The sequence below is a fragment of the Leptonychotes weddellii genome, chromosome 12, assembly GCF_054177405.1.
Source record: "Leptonychotes weddellii isolate Sample4059 chromosome 12, ASM5417740v2, whole genome shotgun sequence".
NCBI lineage: Eukaryota > Metazoa > Chordata > Mammalia > Carnivora > Phocidae > Leptonychotes > Leptonychotes weddellii.
In genome coordinates, this window is record NC_138380.1 from 16641107 (window position 1) to 16663474 (window position 22368).

General features: G+C 39.9%; 1 protein-coding gene across 1 annotated transcript in view; it reads right to left on the reverse strand.

Moving 5' to 3' along the window:
* Window positions 1-1387: 1387 nt before the first annotated feature.
* LRGUK (leucine rich repeats and guanylate kinase domain containing) overlaps window positions 1388-22368 on the reverse strand; it is a 101593-nt gene continuing 80612 nt past the window's right edge. The window contains exons 14-17 of the mRNA XM_081800908.1: window positions 17298-17386; window positions 15307-15426; window positions 9017-9168; window positions 1388-4645 (exon numbers count right to left, since the gene is read on the reverse strand). Coding sequence (XP_081657034.1) covers window positions 4515-4645; window positions 9017-9168; window positions 15307-15426; window positions 17298-17386 — 492 coding nt within the window. The 3' untranslated portion in view covers window positions 1388-4514. The remainder of the gene's footprint in view (window positions 4646-9016; window positions 9169-15306; window positions 15427-17297; window positions 17387-22368) is intronic.

Here is a 22368-nt window from a genome sequence, read left to right on the forward strand (position 1 = left end):
GATTCACTTCTCCGCACGTCCTACCTTCCAGAAAGTGGTCGCTTTTCTGATGAGAGAGTTGTTGCTCTTCTTTTCTTCGATCTCCTGTTGAGTTTGTAGGTGTTCAGAATGGTTTGATCCCTATCCAGCTGAATTCCTGAGAGGATCCAGGTCTCCTACTCCTCCGCCATCTTGCTCCGCCGGCGGGTTTATTTTGCTCTTTTTCTAGATTCTTAAGAGCTTCTTGATTTAAAAATCCTCCACTTTTCTAATGTATGCATTTAGTGTTATACATTTCCCTTTCAGCACTGACCTGGCTGCATCCCACAAATTTTGATATGGTGTATTTCACGTTCATTTAGCTTGATGTATTTTTAAATTTCCTTAAGAGTTTCTCATAGACCCACGGGTTATATAGGAGTATGTCGTTTGTTTCCAGATGTTTGGAGATTTTTCTGTTATCTTCCCGTTATTCTAGTTTGATTCATTGTGGTCAGAGAACATACGCTGTATGATTTCAATTCTTTAAATTTGTTAAAATTTCTCTCATTGTTATGTAATATACCTTTCTGTCTCTGGTAAAAATTTTTGCACTGAAGCCTACTTTATCTGATACTAATCACCGTTCCTGCTTCCTTTTGATTAATGTTTGCATGATATATGCAAACACATTTCTATCCTTTTACTTTTGACCAGCTTACCTTGTTAAATTTCAAGTGAGTTTCTTGTAGATAGCATATAATTGGGTCATGTTTTAAAATCTACTCTGCCAACCTCTGCCTTTAATTGGTGTATTTAGACTGTTTACTCTAATGTTAATTGCTACTATATAAGGGCTTAAGGCTGCTTTTGTTTTTTTGTTTTTCAGTTCTCCATTTCTTTTTTCTGCCTTCTCAGTGTCACTGAAATGTTTTTAAAACTCCATTTTTATCTATCTATAGTATTTCTTGGATTTATCTCACAAAGTAGCTTTGTTAGTGGTGTTCTAGGTATTACATTATTCATGTGATTTATCACACAGTCTACAGTTTAACAGTTCAAGAGAAATGTAGAAAGCTTACCTCCCTTTAAGTCCTTTCATTCCTTTTTATAATTGCCTTAAATTATGTGTAACTTCTACACATGTTGAGAATCACTCAGATGCTATAATTTTCCCTCAATCATCAAACCTTATTTAAAAAACTCAGGATGAAAAGAAACTTCTATTAATCCATATTTTTACTTTATTTTTCTCTTTCCTTCCTGTTGTTCCAAATGTCCTTCTTTAACATTTGCATTCTGTTTCAAGAACATTCTTTAGCCATTCCTTTAGGGTATACGTCTGCTGGTAACATAGTCTCTTTGTTTTCCTTCTACCTGAGAATGTCTTGATTTCCCCTTCATTCCTGAAGGACATTTTCACTGAACACAGAATTCTAGATTAACAGTTTTTTTTTTTTTCTTTTAGCACTAGAAAATGTTGATCTACTTCCATGGTTTCTGGTGGTACCCTGATTTCTGATAAAAAATCCATTATCAATTGATTTGTTATTTCTGTATAATGAAGATGTTTTCTCTCTCATTGCTTTAGGATATTTTTCTTTGTCCTTAGTTTTCAAAAGTTCGATTATGGTGTGTCTTGTTACAAATTTATTTGTGTTTCTCCTGTCTGGGTTCCATCATCTTGAATTTGTAGATTTTTGGCTTTTGCCAAATTTGGGGAATTTTCGGTCATTATTTGTTTGAATACTTTTTCAGCCACATACTCTTTTTTGCTCTCCTGGATCGCTAATGACATAAACATCAGATCTTTCCATATAGTCCTACATGTCCCTGGAGCTCATTTTGTCTTTCAGTCTATTTTCTTTCTGTTGTTCAGATTGGGCAATTTCAGTTGCTTGGTCTTCAAGTTCACCGACTTTCTCCCGCTCTGTCCTATCCATTTTACTACTGAGTCCATCCAGCGAGTTACTGTATTGTTCAGGTATAAAATTTCCATTTGGTTCTTCTTTATATCTTCTATTTATTTGCTAAGATTTTCTTTTCTTTTCTTTTCTTTTTGCTGAGATTGTCTGTCTTTTTCATTTTTTTCAATTGTGTTTATAATTGCTTCTTGAATCAGTTTTATGATAGCCACTTTAAAATCCATCAGATCACTCCAGCATCTGTTTCACCTTGGCACTGGTATATGTTGATTATCTTTTCTCATTAAAGTTGAAGTCTTCCTGATTCTTGATGAGTTTTGTTTTTCTTTTTTTAAAAAACTGTAACTTGGACATTTGGGATAGTATATTGTGAAAGTCAGTCTTATTTAAATCTTAGCGTACTTTCTTCGACACCATGCTAGTGGGGGAGGGGGCACTGACTCATTCCTCCCAGGCGGAGGTGGAAAGCTAAACTCTCCATTTGGCCTCTCTTGACACTTAGGGTAGGAAAAGGGGGAATGATGCCTTACTGATACTGGGTGGGGTAGAAGTTTAGGGTCCCCACTAGGCCTTCACTGACATCATCCTGGCTCAGATGTTGATTATCTTTTCTCATTCAAGTTAAAGTTTCCTGATTCTTGATGAATTTTTTTTTAACTATATCTTGGACATTTGGGGTAGTATGTTATAAGAATATGGATCTTATTTAAATTTTCTGTTCCCCACCTGGCCTCCACTGACACTGCAAGAAGATAGGTCAGTGGTGAAAGTCCTGGACCTCCACAAGACCTTCTCTGACACCACCCTGATGGGAAGGGAAAGAAGTGTCTCATTACTATCAGGTTGGGAATGGAAGTCCAGGTCCCTATGTAGCCTTCAATGACACTGTGGGAGGGGGTTCCTCTTAATATTGGGGAGTGTTGCAGGTCCTGGCTCTCCACAAGAACTTCTCGGACACTATCCCAGCAGGGAGAAGGAGGGAACCTCATTATAGCCAGAAAAGCCTTGGCTGACAGGGTAGAGAGAAAGGATGGAGCCACAGTTTCATCTACGGTGTCTGACCAAAGCAAGGCAGTTATTGTCTAAACGTTTTCTGTCTTGCCAGACTGCCCCTTTCCTAGTCCTTTAGCTAGACAGTGCAAGCTTTTGGCTGGAGATGTGTGGTCTTTACCATTAATGTTTTGAGGTTATAGCTTCTCTAGCACCCAGTTCAGGATAGCTGAGCCAAAAAAAAAAAAAAAAACCCCCAGGGAACTCACCTCTGTGTTGCTACTCAGGTCCCAAGGTCCCCAGCTGGCTTGCCTTCTTCCTTCTACCTCTCAATCTTCTTATGTTTATTTTAGATACAATTTGTAGGATTTGATTGTACTTAGTGGAAGAAATAGGGGAAAGTGCATTTCCTCCATGTTGTCTGAAATTGGAACTCTTATTTTTATATCTTTTGGTGTTTCTAAAATATTTCAAAATAACGTCTTAAAAGATTAGATGATGCTGGTGAATATTAAAGTATCCCACTCTCTGCCTCCTCACTGCTCTAGAGAGGACTAACTCCCTTTTCCTGCTCAGCCTTGTCCTTTTCTTCAGGTTTCCCCCTTCCATCCCCTCCCACCAACCCCAAGAAAAGAAATTTAAGCAGCTTCTGTTGAGAATAGGGCTAAGTGGCAGGCAGAAGCCAATAGCAAATCATGTTACATCCAAATTTGATCATGGGAAAAAGGGTTATTTAAGGGGGTTTTAATATTTTTAAAAGGGAAGTCATTAGAGGGTTATAATATTTTAAATATTTAACTATTAGTACAGTACTATGTGAAGGTTCTTGCTCCCATGAATCATCATGCACAGAGGATTCAGAGAAGAGACCACCTACCAGTCCAAAGAGATATGTTTCAATATTTTAAGAACCAGGATAGTCTTACTGGCACATATCAGCTGAATACCAGCCTTATCTATAATAACTACCCAATTTTTTTTTCTGTAGTGAAACTATAAAGATGAAGAAAGTTGTTTAAAAATATTTCTAATGACAAGCAGTACTTAATCAGAGTCAGGAAAGGGTGAACTAAAAGAAATATCTGATAATTCTTATTCCTTCATATTGCTAGAGGAACTCAAGAACCATGAAAAAATACATTAATTAATTCCTTTTGAGAGATGCAGTCGAGATCCTGTTGGTCACGAGTTAAACGGAACTCTACAATCCTTTCATAATCAGAACAACAAAATATTTCAGTACCCCAGGGTATACACTAATGTTATAAATGGACACACTGAAATTTCAAAAGCAGAATCCCAGTTGGATATATCCAAAAATCACTATCCACACAGCAATGCAGAGATCTTGGGAGAGTTTGCCGTCTGATATTTCAGAGCAGGAAACAGTTGGAAAAATCATTAAGAGCTATGAGAAAAACTGAAATTACATTTCTAAAAGCTAAGAATAATTTACATTTTAAAAAGACACTATTTGGAATCACAAAAAAAAATTGATTGAGAGAATTAAAGGCATGTAGAACATTTCTTTTGTAGGTAGTTGGTTGAGTGGGAAACAGGATCCATGGCCAGGTAAGACAAAGGGATTGGACATTGATCAGAACAAGTTTTGTGTGTTAAGACCAAATGTCAGCTACTGGTCTACTTGCGGCCCTGAGGGATTGGAGGGAGGATGAGTTTGGTGTTGAAACCTGGGTGGCTGATGACTGAGACCGTGTGTCTTCTGTGTTGGACAGACCCTTTGTCACATGGAATTGGCTGTTTACATAGCTCTGTAAGACATTAAGAAAAAAAAAAGACAGTACATAGAGTTAACCTCCTGGTACACAAGAGATTTATTTGTTTACAGAGAAAATAAACATTGCAATGTTGTAAGCACCAGAATATTGTTTAGAATTAATTCATAACAAACTAAAGGGAACAAAAGACATCCAAACAAGAAAAATAGGGGATGAGTTTCAAAACACATCATGTGCAGGGTTGGATGAGCCTTAGGCTGTGTAGACTTGCCCAATGATCAGAAGGCTGGAACCCCAAGTAATCCCATGTTACTTTTCTATCCCGCTCATACCTTCTGTAATGATGCCTGGGACCATATTCTTTTACAATCATACCTAACCTGGCTTACTGCACACGTGTGTGTGCACACACACACACACAGACATGCACCCATATATATCCTAAAGTCCCTCCTAGAAAAGCCTCATCCACTGTGCTCTAAGGTTGGTTTGTTCACCAAGGATGAAGACACCAAGGATGTACCATAAAGTTCCACTGGGGACTATGGGCAGCAAGAAGAGTTTGAAAGATAGAGACTGAAGGTAGAGCACAGAGTGGCCACAGAGGAAGCCAAATTCTCCCTGGGGAGAAGGAGTGTAGCAGGGATTGAGGAAGTGAGGCAGAGGATTCTACAGAGAATGAGAAAAAATGGAGTGACCCATACCATAAGATTAGGAAGACTCCATCTATCAGGCAAACAGAAGCAATCTGAATCATGAAGGGAAATGGGCCTTTTAAAGGTATAATCAGAGCAAAAAGGGCACATTCCATGAGATGATACTATGGGACAAAAAAAAAAAGAGAGAAGAAAATGAAGAGCTCCCCCTTGTTTGCTGCTGCTGGTGCTTCTTTTTTTCCCCTCTACCATGGAGATGTTTTTCAAACTGGAAAGGGTAACAAAAACATCTTAAAAGAAGGAAGGCCCTGAAGAAGAAAAAAGACAGTGGAAGAGTAGGCCTCCTTTCTAAATCAGTTCAAGTTTCCACACCCAGGTAAGTTGAATCCCAGGGTGCTGGAGTAAACTACAGAAGTGCTTTCAGAGTTTGGTCTTGGAGAGCTCACTGACAGCAAGAAAAGTACAGGAGACAAAGGACACTGCTTGGAACATGCAGAACAAAGGAAACATGGGAACAAAGATTTACAAACTAGTGCACTTGACCTCAAACCTTAGCAAATTCAAGTTTGTGAAAGAAGTGGTTTGCGCATTTATAAAACACCATAGCGAGTGATAAGTGTTGGAAAGAGTTTGCAAATTATGTCAAATTAATTATTTCAAATTAACTTAATTTCCCTTTTATTTGGGCAGGAGTCAACAAATGTATAGCCCATAGGCCAAGTCTGGTCTGCAGTGTGTTTCAGTAAATGAAGTTATTGGAACCCAGGCTATGACAGCTAATTTACATATTGTCTATGGCTGCTCTCACACCACAATGGGAGGGTTGAGTCACTGCAGAAGGCTCTAGCCCTTTACAGAAAACGCTGACCTCTGAGTTAGAATGCACCACTGAAATAGTCTTGTCTTGATTTCTGCAAGGCACGTATCAAAGTTTCTTACATAAGGACACTAGAGAGATATGAGTAGAAATCACATGGCAAGTAGGCTCTCCCTGGAACTGAGTCCCCGAAGACCTGTCACAGGACACTACTCTCAGCCAAGTCCTGGATCCTATTGTTGGCAGGGACTAGGACAAAGGCATAGGTAGCATGCTTGCTGGTTTTACAGAAAGTTATAAAACTGTAAATATGGAGGATGAACCAACACCCAAATGATCGAATTAAACTAGAATGTGGGGCTGAAACCAAAATAATAAAAAGAAGAAAATAAAAGCTGCCCTCACATAAGAAGAAAATCAAGTGCCTATGTGTTAGATGACGGAAACCTGGTTTGGCAGTTCGTGTGCAAAAGACAGGTGAGCTTAACTGACCCGGAGCCAGTCGTGTGACCTATTGCTAAGCAAACCACCCCTGAGAGACACCGGCAAGACGGCAGACTGGGAAGCTCCAGGCCCTCGCTCCCCTGTACAAACACTGAACAGTGAGACTAACTGAAACAACCTTGTAGGAGCTCAGTGAAAGAGCCCTAGCAACCAAGCGAATGCCCAATCAAGAAAAAGCCACATTTTAAAAACAGGAGGAAATTTCAGGGTTTTTTGCCAACCAGAGAGAGTAGAGCACTGTGCTAACCTGCCTGGGGGCTGCCTGATGGGTCTCTGTGTCCCCTAACTCAGGTTTCAGAGGGCCACGAGTGACACGGCTGGGATCCCACACAGCTGAAGCTGCAGGAAGAAGCGGGTAAGGCTAGTGAAGACCCAGAACTACGAACGCCTGGGGCAAGACATTACTAATTGAAGAGGACAAAAGAACATCTTCATAAGGTCCCAAGAAGAAGCTAGGGTAAGACTGTTAGGGAAGTGAAGACTTTAAAAAGTGGCTGTGTATGCTGGGGAATTGGAAAAAAGCATACGCATAGGTCCAGGAAAAGTACACGCCCAGAAAAGGACTGGAGAGACCTTAAGCCTTCACACTAGACTGACCCTGGGCTCAGGACAAGAGCCGGGGCGGCCTGCACACTTGGAGAGGTGGCTGCTTTTTCAAATGTGATGTCAAAACATCACATGGCACATAAAGAAACAGGAAAACATGGCTCATTCAAAGGAACAAAATAAATCTCTAGAAACCATCCCTGCAGAAAACTACCACCATCTTCTGCTTATGTGTATACAAATTTATAATACCGAGTAGGTATCTAGCACCTGACTTCTTTCTTCTTTCTTACACCACACCCCATCTTGTTGGTTCTAGATAATACCATATATTACATTATAATATACATGTATATTATAATGTAATATATGGTGGTATAGGACGTTGCTATATTACTGTAGGACAGATATCATTCTCAAGGCTCAGACATGATCTGATATGCCCAACACTATGCAGTCAGACAAAAGTAGAAATGGAGCTAGAACCTGGTCTCCTGATTTTGAATACAATGTTCTTTTCACAGGTAACAGCCCACTTCCACTCTGGTCAGACTGTTTGGAATGCAGTTTTTGACTCTAAGTATCCCATTGAAGGAAGGGTACAAGAGGACAGAAAATAAGATGCGAAAGGTCTGGAAACACTGTCCTATGGGACACCAGAACCACGGTGGGCCTTGGTGACACATTTGGTCCAGAGCTCCTGGAGTTTTGTCCTCAGGCTCCTAAGTGGCAGGTCACAGTCTTTAAGGGGTTCCTAGAACACTCCCCACAACTGGTGAGATGACCAGAAAGTGTCTACTTCAGAATCTGGGATGACTCCTGGAACTTTGGTCTTGGGACTCTAATCCTTACCGTCTGTGTCCACCCTCACAAGTAAAATGCTTGAAAACACCTTATCTTGGCCGGCTGTCCTGAACGTAAGTACAGCTGAAGAGAGAGTCCTCCACCCTTGAGCTGGCGAGAAGCTGCCTGTTTAGGAACCTGCCTCTGGACATGCCAACCACTGTGTCCTCTTGTCCCTGGCAAACTAACAAGTCTTTATTCTCTTTCTGGTTCCCCTGGTCACCCTAAGGAGGGGGTCCTCACCTCCCCTCTGGGCTCAGGCAGAACTTCACCACCCACCCAGGCTATAAATGGAGGCTCCCTGTTAGCCTGCAGGTCCTACAGAATCCTCCAAGTTACTCATTGTTCTTTCCATTGCTCACAGAGCCCCACCTTCTATCCCAACACCGGGTTACTTTCTCCCGTTCTCTCTCCTTTCACCACTAGCCCTTCAGTCTCCACAACACTGTGCAAGGTCTTTACTCGCTGTCATTTGTGAACACCCCTAGTATGCCCAGAGACAAAAATGTAATGCCCCTCTTGTCGGGGCCTGGAGATACGCACTCACCTGTGTGTTGAGGAGCAAGGGGCATGAAGGGGGTGACGTGGCTAGGCTGGGCCAGATCCTTTCAATCTAAAACCAACGGGATTCGGCCAGACTCCCAGGGCAGAAGATGGGCCAGCAATCGGAAACCTTCCAGGCTTCTCTTCACCCTCACTGAATGGAGCCCAAGTCCTCAAAGACCTCCTGCGGAGAGCACGTGCCCCGCAACCTGGGAAGACCCCTGCCAGCAGAGTGGCTCAGTGGGCAGAACAGCAGCCTATTCTAAGCCCATTCTAAATGGCCTAAGTAAGTGACCTTGGGCACATTCCCGACCTTTCTGAACTTCGTTTCTCATCTCTAAACAATGGGAGACAAAAAACCCACCCTACCTCAGAGGAGAGAGTCTGACTTAAAACACTCATTTAATTAAAAAAAAAAAATCAGGAAACAGTGGGAAATAGATATAATTATGATATTAATATTTATATGAGAACCGTATGTAAAATGACACATACCTTTTAGGGCCTGATCGGCCTCACTATCACTTACTCCTGATCCCGGGCGGGAATAGACGCTGCCCTCTGGAGGCTGAAAAGCCATTTCTTTTGACCATGGATAAGAATGAAATACGGTAGAATAGTTCTTGGTAAGGTGGGAATCCTTGCCGCTGAAAAACAAAAAGTGCATGATCCCGTTGAGATGACAAGCTCCCGAGCGCCACACGATCTACACCTGTGACCGCACCGGGTCACCTTTCCGGAGCCGTGTCAGTGGCCTGTGCCCGTCTCTGTTGAGTTCAAGCATTCAGCGGTACCTGCGGCAGGAGTTACACAGCACCGGGCATAGTCAAAGCTGTACATATTAGCATAAACCTCTCCTCCAACCGACAAAACATAGCTGAACACCTACTAAGGGCAAAGCATCGTGATGGATGCTGGAGCGTACACAAGATGAGTAAGGCACAGATACTAATGCCCAGGACTTTAGAATTGAGTGCAATTTACATATGGCATCTCCTGCTATTTCAAGGACAGAGGATATGAAAACGTATTAGGACAACACACTGGGCAAACCTAATGAGAGTCTTGGGGACTGTGATTTTATTCCCCTTTTAGGATAAGGTTCGGGTGTGATTAGCGTGCCCAACATCCCTGTGTTTGGCCCAGTGCACTTCCTGCCACCAGGTTACTCTCCTTTGGGATTCACCTGCTTCTTGGCTTCGGAGCTCCCGGCGGGGGGTGGGGGGGGTGGGGGGCAGCTTCACGGACCAGAGGGGAGAGGCTCATCCTGCAGAGCACTGTGAAGTAATTGGGCTTTGTTGCTTTGTTCACAGCAAGATTAAACATTATTTCTTAATCTTTAAGTTTATTCATTTATTACTTAGCTTTTCTCCTGTCATTTGTACACTGTCTTTCCCTCATTTACCTTTGGAGGATCTATCTTCCTGTTTGCTCTATCAATTTGTGTGAACTCTTTATATATTGAATGTTGACTCTTTTGTTACATTTTAAATAGCCTGCTGTTTTTCCTTTTACATTTGTTTTGGACCTAGAGAAACTGAAGATGTTTATATAGTCAAAATGTACTCACTTTTCCCTCTGTGATTTTTCTTATTTCTCCAAAAACATTTCATTAATATTTTAAGCAACTTACTGGGGTTGACCCTTAAGCCATGTGAGGGAGGGTTAGGGGTGCTGACCCTCCCTGCAGTCAAAAATCCACATATGACTTTTGACTCCACAAAACCTTAAATACTCACAGCTTATTGTTGACTGGAAGCCTTACCGATAACAAATATCGGTATATATAAGTTGATTCAATCAACATAAGTTAATTAACACATATCTTGTATGTTGTATGTATTAGATACTGTATTCTTACTCTTACAATAAAGGAACATAGAGTAAAGGCTATTAAGAAAATCATAAGGAAGAGAAAATACATTTATGGTACAGCAGTACACTGTACTGCAAATAACCCGTCTATAAATGGACCCATGCAGTTCCAGTCTGTGTTGTTCAAGGGTTAACTGTCTATACATATAATTAAAACTAAATTCTATTATGCAGAAGAGCTTATAATAAAAAGCAGCAATCCAAGCCCTACCTCTCCCAACACCACTTGTACTCTCCTGAGAGTCAATCTTTTTTTTTTTTTAAAGATTTTTATTTATTTATTTGAGACAGAGAGAATGAGAGAGAGCGAGCACATGAGAGGGGGGAGGGTCAGAGGGAGAAGCAGACTCCCTGCCGAGCAGGGAGCCCGATGCGGGACTCGATCCAGGGACTCCAGGATCATGACCTGAGCCGAAGGCAGTCGCTTAACCAACTGAGCCACCCAGGCGCCCCATTTTTTCTTTTTAAGATTTTATTTATTTGACAGAGAGAGAGGCACAGCGAGAGAGGGAACACAAGCAGGGGGAGTGGGAGAAGGAGAAGCAGGCTCCCCGCCAAGCAGGGAGCCCAATGCGGGGCTTGATCCCAAAACCCCGGGATCATGACCTGAGCTGAAGGCAGACGCTTAATGACTGAGCCACCCAGGCACCCTGAGAGTCAACCATTTTTAACCACGTCTGTTTTTAGATATTCTGACAATAATCTTATTTGTAAATAATACGTTACTGGCTTTTATTGACTTACCAGTTTTAAGTCGATCTTTGGTAGATATGGATGTCTGCTATCATCAGAAAGGATTCAGCTCACTTAATAACACTCCCCCTGTTTTTCCTCCCCCAAAGAGCCCTATCACTGTTTTCAGTTCCTCCATCTGTCAGATCTACACCTTCATGTATCGTATTTCAATCCTGCGTTTCTTGTTCCATCAACAACAGATGATGCATGTTGACTTTCCACCTCTACCTCCTCAACTTTGTCATTAGAGCTCTACTTTTCACTGCCAGTGTTAATTACAGTAAGTTTTGTCGTCAGAGTGTTGTCTTTTCATGATTTAGCCAAAGATTAATTTAAAATGTTGAAAATTAAGAGGTAATTGTTTACTGCAGAGCCCGGTGGTTGAAAGTGATTACACTTTCTTCCCTGTAGTTCCAACACGATGACTACTATTTCAGCACAGAAGTACATTTCTGGGATCAAATGTCAAGTTCAGGTTGACCTCCACTTGTTCACACTCCACATTTAACTTAAGTTCATATCTTTGCAGTAGCAAAGGCTGATGCAAATCGGGTCTATTCAGGATAAAGCTTGTCATTTAATGAGGGTGTCTCTGTCTACCAGGATGATATTATGACTGTAGCAGAGATGAAAAGGGTAGAAGCAAGTTTTAATGAGCTGTCCCCAGGAGTTCAAGGCCCTATTACTAGGAAACACAGTCCAATTAGCTATCTGGGCTTGTCCTTGACCCAGGAGGAAATGTAGTGGGTGATGTAGGCATACTGAGGGGACACGTCCAATGTGAGGACACTCATGCTGTCTGGGTTATGTCTGAATGGCAAGCAGAAGCTGCAGTTCGTGGGTGGTAGCCCATGGCTGGAATCCAAAATCAGCTCTCCTGGAAAGCTCCCACACTGGGCATGGACACCTGCCTTCTGCTCAACCTATCAACTACAACTAGGGCTCGATGGCACCAACATTCCCAGGCAGAGACAGTCCAGGATTGAGCAATCTCCCTGCAGCTAGGGTTCTGCTTAGACATTTTGAGTACTTGTAAGGACACCTGGGTGCCTCGGTCGGTTAAGCGTCTGCCTTCGGCTCAGGTCATGATCCCAGCGTCCTGGGATCAAGCCCTGCATCGGGCTCCCTGCTCAGTGGGGAGTCTGCATCTGCTTCTCCCTCTGCCTCTCCCGTGTGCCCTGCTTGTGCATTCTCTCTCTCTCTCAAATAAATAAATAATCTTAAAAAAAAGAGAGAAGAAGCTTTGAGTACTTGTTATCAACAGTTATTCTATCTATCTCAATTTTTCTAAATTGAATTGCTCATTGGAAGGAGGGAATCCCTCATACCAGGTTGGACTGAGTTCTTGGGTTTGTCTCTTTTTGTCAGACAACAATTTTTGGAATCCCTTCACAGAATACTAGTCCCCCTTCAGGTAGAATACCATGATCCTAGGAGACTTTGTTTTCCAACCTCTTGCTCCCACATAAGGTAATTGAGTTTGTCTAAGAAGCACTTCCTAAAGAACTGAGACCAATACTGCCAACTTCTGGATTTCTCAGTGACTGAACAGCTCTTTCCTCTTGCAGTGGACAAGTGACAGTAATCCTGCTTGGGAGCTTCTCTCCAGAGTATACTAGACTGAATCTTGTTCTGCTAAATACAACGTTAGATGCATTTATGTTTTATGGGCTAGACCTTCTATTCCAAACTATAGAAGCATAAAGTTTTCTTCCTTCTTTTAATTAAAAAACACAACAATCCATAGATTGTATGGCTAAATCTCTAAAGTAATACCAAGATAGTATGTTGAAGGGAGCACAGAAAGAAAATAGCAAGAAAAATGTCACTGGATTTTTAATACATATTAGTTTGTTAGGTTTGGTGTAGCAAAGTACTGTGAACTGAGTGGCTGAAATTTAATGTCTCACGGTCCTAGAGTCTGTAAGTCCAAGATCAAGGTGTCAGCAGGTTTGGTTCCTTCGGAAGGCTGTGACAGAGAAGCTATTCTAGGCCTCTCCTCTAGCTTCTGGTGGTTTGCTGGCAGTCTGGTGCTCCTTGGTTTCTACATCACCCCAAGCCCTCTTGCGGTGCGCGTGTCTGTGTCCAAATTTCCCCTTTTTATGTGGACACCAATCATATTGGTTTAGGGGTCTACCATACTACCTTACTCCAGTATGACCTTATCTTAACTAATTACATCTGCAACAACCTTATTTCCAAATAAGGTCACATTCTGAAGGGACGGACTCCAGCAGGTGAATTTGGCAGGGGGTGGGGCGGGGATGGGGCACAACTCAACCCATAACACATGTTCTGGTCTCTTATTTTTGAAAAAGACAGTAGGTCTTCATTTAAAGCACACACCAAAAAAAAGGTGGGGGGAGTCACAGAACAAGGTCTGTCTTTCAACAATTACTTTTTCCTTTCTATCAGAGAAAGTATTAAATGAAAATGCTTTGAAAGACAGATGTAAAAAAGTGGTAGAGTTAAAAGACACATATACGTTACCACCAGCGAATGGTCAGATTTGAGGGTAGGTCTGACCCCCCCCCCCCTTTTCACCGTGGGGACAGATGATGTATAAACCCAGTGTGGCCTGTTAAGCATATTAATTCTCTGTTATGGTCTGAATGTATCTATCCTTCTCCCTTCAATTAATATTGAATATTAATACTAATTAGAATACTAACTAGAATACTAGGGCCTCTAGTAGCTAGTGAAATGGTAGGCTTGAAGGAACCCCTTAGAAGGCAAGGTTATTTTTCATCATCAAGTTTATGGGAGGAAATCCAAGTGCTACAGCAATAAAACTCAGAAATAAAGGAAAACAGCACTCATTTTTTAAACTGTCATTCTTATGACACATGCCATCAAAAAATATCCTTTTGCTGTGGCAGACCTTTAAGATAACTTTTTAAAGTGACATTAATACTTCAAAAATTATTAAATATTCACCACTGAAAATATGGGAGAAGAACAAAGAAATAAAAATTGGTCATAATCTCATCACTACAAGATAATAATTGATTCTATTTTGGTGTATTTTCAGTATTTTTTTTCCTATACATACACATGAATATTTTTAAACCTAATTACACTGGATATACATATGTATCTCAATCTCCATACTTATTATTATATCATAGGCATTGATTGTATTTAACGCCTTATAACTTTAACATTTGTTTTAACATGTAGAGTGATGTGAGAAACTTAATTGTATCTAAAGGGCCATTTTTTTCCATTTATTAAATATTTCATCAAACCATCATGGATTCTTAGTTTTTTTTAGTATATAAAAATAAAATATATATCCTGTAAAGACAATTTACAAGTTACAAAAAAAGGATAAAGAAGAAAATAAAAATAACTGATATTTCTAGAGAAATCTCCCGTTAATAATATTCTAGTGCACTTCATTCCAGTCCCATTTCTTGTCTATTATGTTGCCATGGATTCAGAAGTAAACACAGCAGAAGCAGGAACAGAATGTAGTAGAGAGCCTGCAAAGGCCAAGCACTAAAATCAGTGGTGGAGTGTCAGCTGTGGTCTATATGCGGTCTTCAGCTTAACACCTACTCAGCTTTTGAACTACACTTTGATATATTAAGCACTGGAACCCTGAAATGCCCTTTTGTATATTAGACACCAGCTGGTAAACATTTAGAAACACAAAGCTATACTAATCAGAGATGATAATTGCAAATTACAAACACCAACTCTGGCTCATTTTAATACCTGAAAAGGAGTTACTGAAAAGCTTTCGTGTAGTTTATAGACTAATGAAAAACTGAAGAATGAGACCTATAAACTGGGCAGGAACCAAAGTAAGCTAGGTGCCAAGAACACAGACAGCCAGGTCTCAATACGGGAAGAGATCATCACTGCTTGCCCTCCACAATGGATTCTTGATCTTCCATTACCGGTGTCTTGATGGATCTCTAACTGCCCTTGCATCTTTGTGTCACTCCCTCAAGATTCAAAATCCCAGAGAGAAGCTTTCAATTGGATGAACCCAGGATATATGCCTGTGTCTTCCCTGGAGGGCCAGGATCTACTCCCTTCAAAGTCCATGGTGGAAGGTGGGGCCCTGTTCCCCAGTTTTAAGATTTCTCTGAAGCTTAGGGAGGAGTGCTGTGATCTTAGCTAATCAGCAGAAAATAACTGATTTTATTTGACAAAACTCAACTCACCTTTTCTCAGAATACAGTCCAATGGGAGCTTTAAAATCTTCACAAAGCTCAAAACTTTTCTGTAATTCTAAAGCTGTAAAATAATGTAGACCATTGATAATAGGTGCTGGCACCGGACCCCTGAAATCAGAAAAAAACCAAACAAAAAAACAAAGAATTTTGTAATGATACCAAGCATACACACATGTAATACCTAAATACCTAAATACTGACTGATATACCCACATAATGTAAATGCCAATAAAATCTATTTGGAATAATGTAATATATCCACTCAACATTTATCCCAGAGCTTGTCTTAAAACACCAGCATTATTACATTCTAATTTGTAGATTAGGTGAATTTGTATTGTTTTGAATCTTCCTTATCCATTAAGTCACTAATATAGGCAAATTATCTTCCTACTGATTAGTATGTATTCTGTGTATTCTATTATAAACTCTAGTCCATTTGTTATGTGAGTCCAGCAATGTATCAACTGCTATAAAAATTGAAATAGATATTTTTGAATTTTGTTTCTAATCCAGTGCTTTGAAATGATACCAGAATAAAATATTTCTAAAAATTCTAATATTATACTCTCAACTGAACTCCAGTGTAAACTATTCTTTTTTCATCTTTACTAGCCTGTTTCCCCAGAGTGACTTGGAAGAATCATTAACCATTTTTAGTGAAAAAATCCTGTCGCTATTCACCTCAGACTTGCTAAACAGAGTTGCTGTGTGCAAAGTAGCCCAATTGCATATAAATGCATGCAAATTCGAAGCGTCTATCTGTCCTGGTATGACCCATTTGGAGCTCATATTTAAAACTGCTTCGGTTCTCTGTCCCCAGTGTTTTAATAAGCATGGCCCTGCTGCTGGTCGGAGGTCACACAGACCCCAGCTTTGCTGCTCTGGAAGACACTGCCTATCTCCTGGCCATCACCTTCCTGGCCCTTCAGCAGAACTCTGTGTATGCCACACAGCCTATCTTTTGAATCAGACTATCCAAAGATAGCTTATCAATATGGAGAAAACTCATCACACTTTTTGGATATGTAACAAAGTGACAAAACTTGGTTTCATTTATATTGGATGAAGATTTTCAACAGATAGCTTAAAATTACAGACAATAAAAAGAGCTGAAATTGAAAAAAAAATTTAAATGGCTTCTTTATTCTGCTTCCTTGAATCACTGCATTTTAAAAAGCTTTTTAAAATGCTATAATTAAGGTCTTGTCATGTTCTTACTAGCTTTCTGAAAACAGGGACTTCACTGTATTACTCAAATTTTCTAAAATGTGACACAGGAAAGAGAATTCAGAATATCAAAGCCTATAACATTAATGAGAAAATAAAATGCAAACATTCTATAGCTATACTGTGACCTAGTTATTCATTTTGAGTAAATATTAAAGCCTAAATGTGCCTCTTGATATGTAATAATTAATAGTACAGTAATTATTATAGCCACTAACTTCATGAAGCCTTTACTATACAGAAGAACTAAGTAAAAACTTTCATATTAAGAATAGAGAACTCATAGGTTAATAAAGATACAATGATTCCCACCCTCATGGAATTTAGTTTAATATGGAAAGGAGGCTTTAAACAAATGACTTTGCACATAATTACTATTGTTTTGAGAGTCATGATGGACAACAGCAAGATATACAATAGGATATAATGAACCCTCAGTCATGAACAGCCTTGGAGAAGGCAGATATATATATTCAAATTTCACCAGAAATACCATTCTTTATAGGCTTCAAAGAATGAAAAAAAAAAAAAAGCCATCAATTTCTAACCGCTATGAACACATTATGTCTTTTTAAAGTATATATAAATGAAAGGAAAATAAAACTTCTAGAACTAGGTTTACTACTGAATCACTGGGTCCACTTTAGTACAGAGGCCCCTGTTCACATTGATGATTCATTTGGTATATTTGGATACTAGAGAATCAATCTAAAGATGCCCAGGTATAAATAAATGTGATATATCATTACCTTTGAAACAGGAGGGTATGATGAGGAGGTATCTTTCCCATCAGGGCCTGCCGGGCTGTCTCATATTGTCTCTCTATAGATTCTCTTTCCTAGGCAAGGAATATGATCAGAAAATTATACTGATGTTAAAAATATGTCAGACGGTGAAAGTAGCTATAATCAATATCTTCTTACTAGAGATTGTCAAATATGTGGAAAGAAAAAGGGGAAAAAGGACTAAAAAACAACTGGTATTGGTTCAGTGGAAAGAAAAAAAAACTTTATAAATTAAATATTTTTACAAAGAACACAATATATCAACTTCATTTGACATCTAAATAATGTGGCAATTCCTTGTTAATGTTTATATATATATTTTTATCTTTCCAATGAGATTATCTCTCAAGGATATGTATTATTATTGTCTTTTTGTCTTCCCAGATCTTCGCACACAGAGTAGTCAACTGATTGATTATATCCAACAATGTTTCAGTACCACCCTGAAATATCTCCCACATTTCACCAGCATGTCACCATCACTATATACTTTAGTAAACATTTGATGGGAAAACAGAGACATAAAAGACACAATCACTGCCTTCAAAAGGTTTATAATCTGGTGGCAAAAGGGGATTTAAAAAGACAGAGAAAAAAAAAAAAACAAGATAGCACATGCTGTTTTATAAATACTACAATGTGTGCCTATATATGGATTATGTAATGGAGTGTGATCTGTTTAGCAACCGTCCAAGTGCTGGATCTCCTCACTTTAAGCAAAGCCGATGTATAAAATTCTCAATTTACAGAAAAGATAAATCAGCAAATTGCTTATTTGTTTTACATAAAAGACTAAAGAAGAAAGGGATTTATAATAACATTTATTTAAACAGCAATCTTTGCTTGCAGTAACTGAATCTAAAATAAACCTCTTTTGATTTTAATGTGACTACCAGGTTCATCTATGAGTTGATATTTAGTTAAAATCACATAAGAAATGACAGCAAACAAGTACGCTAGGGGAAGAATACCCACCAAACCTATGGTTGTGAGCCCCTAACTCCGGGCTAACCACTTGTTCTAGCCTTGGGGGCTACCATAGTTTCAAGTGGTTGCGTGTGTTTTGGGGGAATTTTTCAAGAATCAATTTTTAAGGGGTAAGTTGATGTGATTCTAAAAAACATTTTTGCATTACAGAAATTAATCTGCAGGAGTGATGCCAAGGTTGGCCCAGTGAACACCCCTGGGAAACAAGTCCACACCCCAGAGACCAGAAGTCCCTTTGGTCACTCCTATGTTTCCCTGTACACAGCGTACACACACCTGAGCATAAAGTGGGAGCTCAATCTACATCTTTAATGTACAACAGTATATATTTGGGGAGATAATATAAAGTGTGAATAATGTCTACCATTCTTCATGATCTGGAATAGAATTTGCTGTCAACGGTTGCTAGCTTGAGAAATTCTGGGTCATGCTTTTGAAAGTGTTCCTTAGACACCATGACACATGAAAGCTAACATGCAAACTCACTAAACACAGGCTCTCGGGTGTCTATTTGGTCGTCAAGACCATTTAACGGTGTCCCTGGCCATTAGCTCTGTGATTCTGTCTAAGCAGGACAAGGAGAAAATATCTGTCGGGCTGGAGGGATGCAGTCTGTAATGGGACAAGAAATGAAGAAAGAAACTCTATTTAAATTTCACCATTCAAAACTGTTTAAATAACCCCATAGTCCTTGCACTATCTTCTCCCACTTAAATTGTTTCATATTACTACAAAATTACTATGTATTGATGAACTCTGCTGTCCTATCCACTCTCAGGTTAATGTGTTATTATTTTTCCTAAATTACTCAATAGCAGTACATATATTCTCTATTGTGATTTTACTTTATACCATCTTTCTTTTTTTTCTGTATTGATCCCCCATTGCAATTATATCATGACTGGGAGGATATGACAGTAATAGTGGAAGTACAGTCTGCATCTTTCAGAATTCCCACACAAAAATAGTTAGAGCAAGCCAATGGCAAAATAAAAAACATATCAAAACATCAGCAAGAAAACTAGGTGAGGAGATTCCCCTCAAACCCCAAATCAGAAGAGAAATCCCTTCAAACTCCAAAATACAGGTGATAGTAGCAACACCACCACATGGTACCAGTGTCTATGCGAGAGGAAGACAAAGGAAGCAACAGGGGCACTAAAACACCTGAGAACAGGAGAACCTCAAAACAGCTAAAAAGTATTCACTGGGAAGAAAAGCAGCACAATCGGGCACCACAGCTGGAATCCAGGGGAGCCTGTTCCTACCCCAATAGTGGGTAAGAATAAGGGGTCCACAGTAAGTTCTGAAACTGACCCGCTGGGGCCGTCTTCTAGGACAAGGCCCCACACTAGAGAAAAGCTGATAGGAGTGGAATCAGAATTAATCAGGACAGAGTCAACAGAGACAAAGAGAAAGTCTAGAACAAAATGGTGCAGGGGAACAGAGCCCAGAAACGCCCAAAAGAAAACTGCCGTATATTTAAACACAATTCTAAAGAACCACCCTTCCTTATAAAAGTTTGAAAAAATGAATTTCACATAAAAATGAGAAATTTCCTAGTAAAATCCCAAAGCTCTTATTTTAAAAAGAGAAAGGAGCAGGATAACCCCTTTATATACAATGAAAGTGTGCTCATAAAACAGATAAAATCTGTCATCTACTATTTCAAAACTAACTAAAAGACATTAAGGAAATAGCATAAAACATTAAGAAACAAATAAATTACCATTTTTTTCCCAGAGGGAGAGAGCACATGAGTGGGGGGAGGGGCAGAGAGAGAGGGAGAGAATCTCAAGCAGGCTCCTTGCCCAATGCAGAGCCCCACATGGGGCTCAATCTCACAACCCTGAGATCACAACCTGAGCTGAAATCAAGAGTTGGACGCTTAAACGACTGAGCCACCCAGGTGCCCCAATAAATTACAATTTTTAAAACTCCTAAGTGAGGTGACAGACCTCAGGAAAGAATTAGAAATATATGGGGAAAAAGTTACTTCAGAAATGAAAACTGAACCAGAGGGAATAGAAGAGTGAATAAAAACAACAAATAATACCTTCAGAGGACTAGAAAGTGAATGGAGAAAATTTTTTAAACTCAAAAAGAAATCAAGAGGTAACAAGATTCAAGAGAAAATGACAAATATTTAAGATAGACAAAGAAGATCCAACATGCAAACAATAAGAGCCCTTGATAAAGAAACCAAAACAAGCAAACAGGATAGGTCACAAAAACTACAATTCGAGTCTCAAGTATGACAGACTGTCATCGGCAGGCAAGAACTCAGGAAATGCTGCCCCCGTAGCCCTTCCTGGATCTAGCAGAGAATGCGCCTAGACAACAGAACTACTAGATATTGGCCTGAGGCCTAATGATGAGTATCAAGTGTGTACATATTTGAGAACTAAGACAAAATGAGAGTTAAAAGGGAGCGAACATATGACTATGTGCTGAGAGTGTAGCTGGAACACAACCACAAATAACCAGGGCTGGGGGTGGGTGGAGAACATGTGCAAACAAAATTTTTAACTGCTCTTGGTCTTTCTACTGGGTGCTAGTCGTATTGGTATTGTTATGCGGAGACTCTTCTGCCCATGATCTGGATAAACCATGTGAGAAATTTAGTGACACTGTAGTTCTATCATCTCCCATGTCTTTCAGAATCAGGATGCTCAGTGTGAAAGAAAGATATGTAATAGAGAAGAAGACGAGTAAAAATCCCCAAGTCTTGAATCTGAATTGGAAATATTAACTTGAACTCAATGAAGTTCATCTCATCTATGCACAGAAAAAGCCTAGAAGCAATGACCACCCCAGTAGCGACAAGCACTCCTGGCAACCACATGTCCTTGCACTATCATCTCCCACTTAAAGAAACCAGGGCTCCTTGGAGAAAAGATGGTTTGCAGGTCTGGGACAGGGAATGCACAGAAGAGCGTAGAAGATCTCGTCCTAACAGAGAGCAAGATGGCTACTAAAGTCGACATGGATCATATTAAAGGACACAGGAGCCACCCTTAAGAGGCTCTGACTGGCCAAAGGTAGAACAATTTGAGTTTCAATAAAGATACAAAATGCAGTGGGTAGATACCATTCAATACGTACAAATCAAGAACATAATGATCATAAATGATATTTAAAAAGTAATTGGTCACCGTCAGAGAATAATAGGAAACCATTATCTTGAAAAAAGCAGATAGCTGATCCTATAGGATCTGTGCCACTTGGTAGCCAGGTGGTAGATGAGAGGAGCATCTCTTTATAGTATTATTCCAGCTGATAAATCTGGTGAATGCCGTGCCCTGAAAAATGCATCTGAGTAGATGAAAGCACTTTTCTTTTGGAATCAAAATTGACATTGCTAAGCTGTGTGATCTTGGACAAGCTCTCTGAGCTAAGCTCTCCCACAGTATTGAAAAGAAGTGGTGCTTAGTAGATTTAGGTGCCCAATATTTTGTCACCACAGATCCACCTTCTCACTGGCCTTCATACATTCAGGTACTTCATGGGACTGGACTGCACTAATCTGCCACACACACACACATTTGCTAAAGTGGCTTTGAATGAATCAGCCATTCAGCAATTTTTCTGGAGAAATGGCTTTCAGTAAGCTGGTCTGCCCCAGGAGTGAGGATGGTCCCTAAGGAGGTCAGAAGACCTGGCTGAAGAAACAGATACAACTGAAGTTCAAGTGAAGGTTGAAAATCAAGCTTCTTCTGGAAGGCAAAGATCTAGTCACAGTTCCAGAGCAGAAAATCTTCACTAAGCCATCATGTATGTGCAAGAATGTTCGGCCTTCCAGGCAGCCAACCATGCAAAAGGGGGTTGCTATCAGTGAGGGGAAACTAAAACACAGTGATATATAACAAAACTCATGAACTTCAACTTCTTTAATCAATAGTATATGTGTCATACAAATAAAAACCTTTTCCTGGATAGTGTTTGTTACATACTTTTTGCAATGGTAAGAGAAGAGCTGTGCGTTTGTTTTGTTTTGTTTTTTACTCAAACCTTAAAAGAAAATTGCATTTAAGAAGTAAGGCTGATC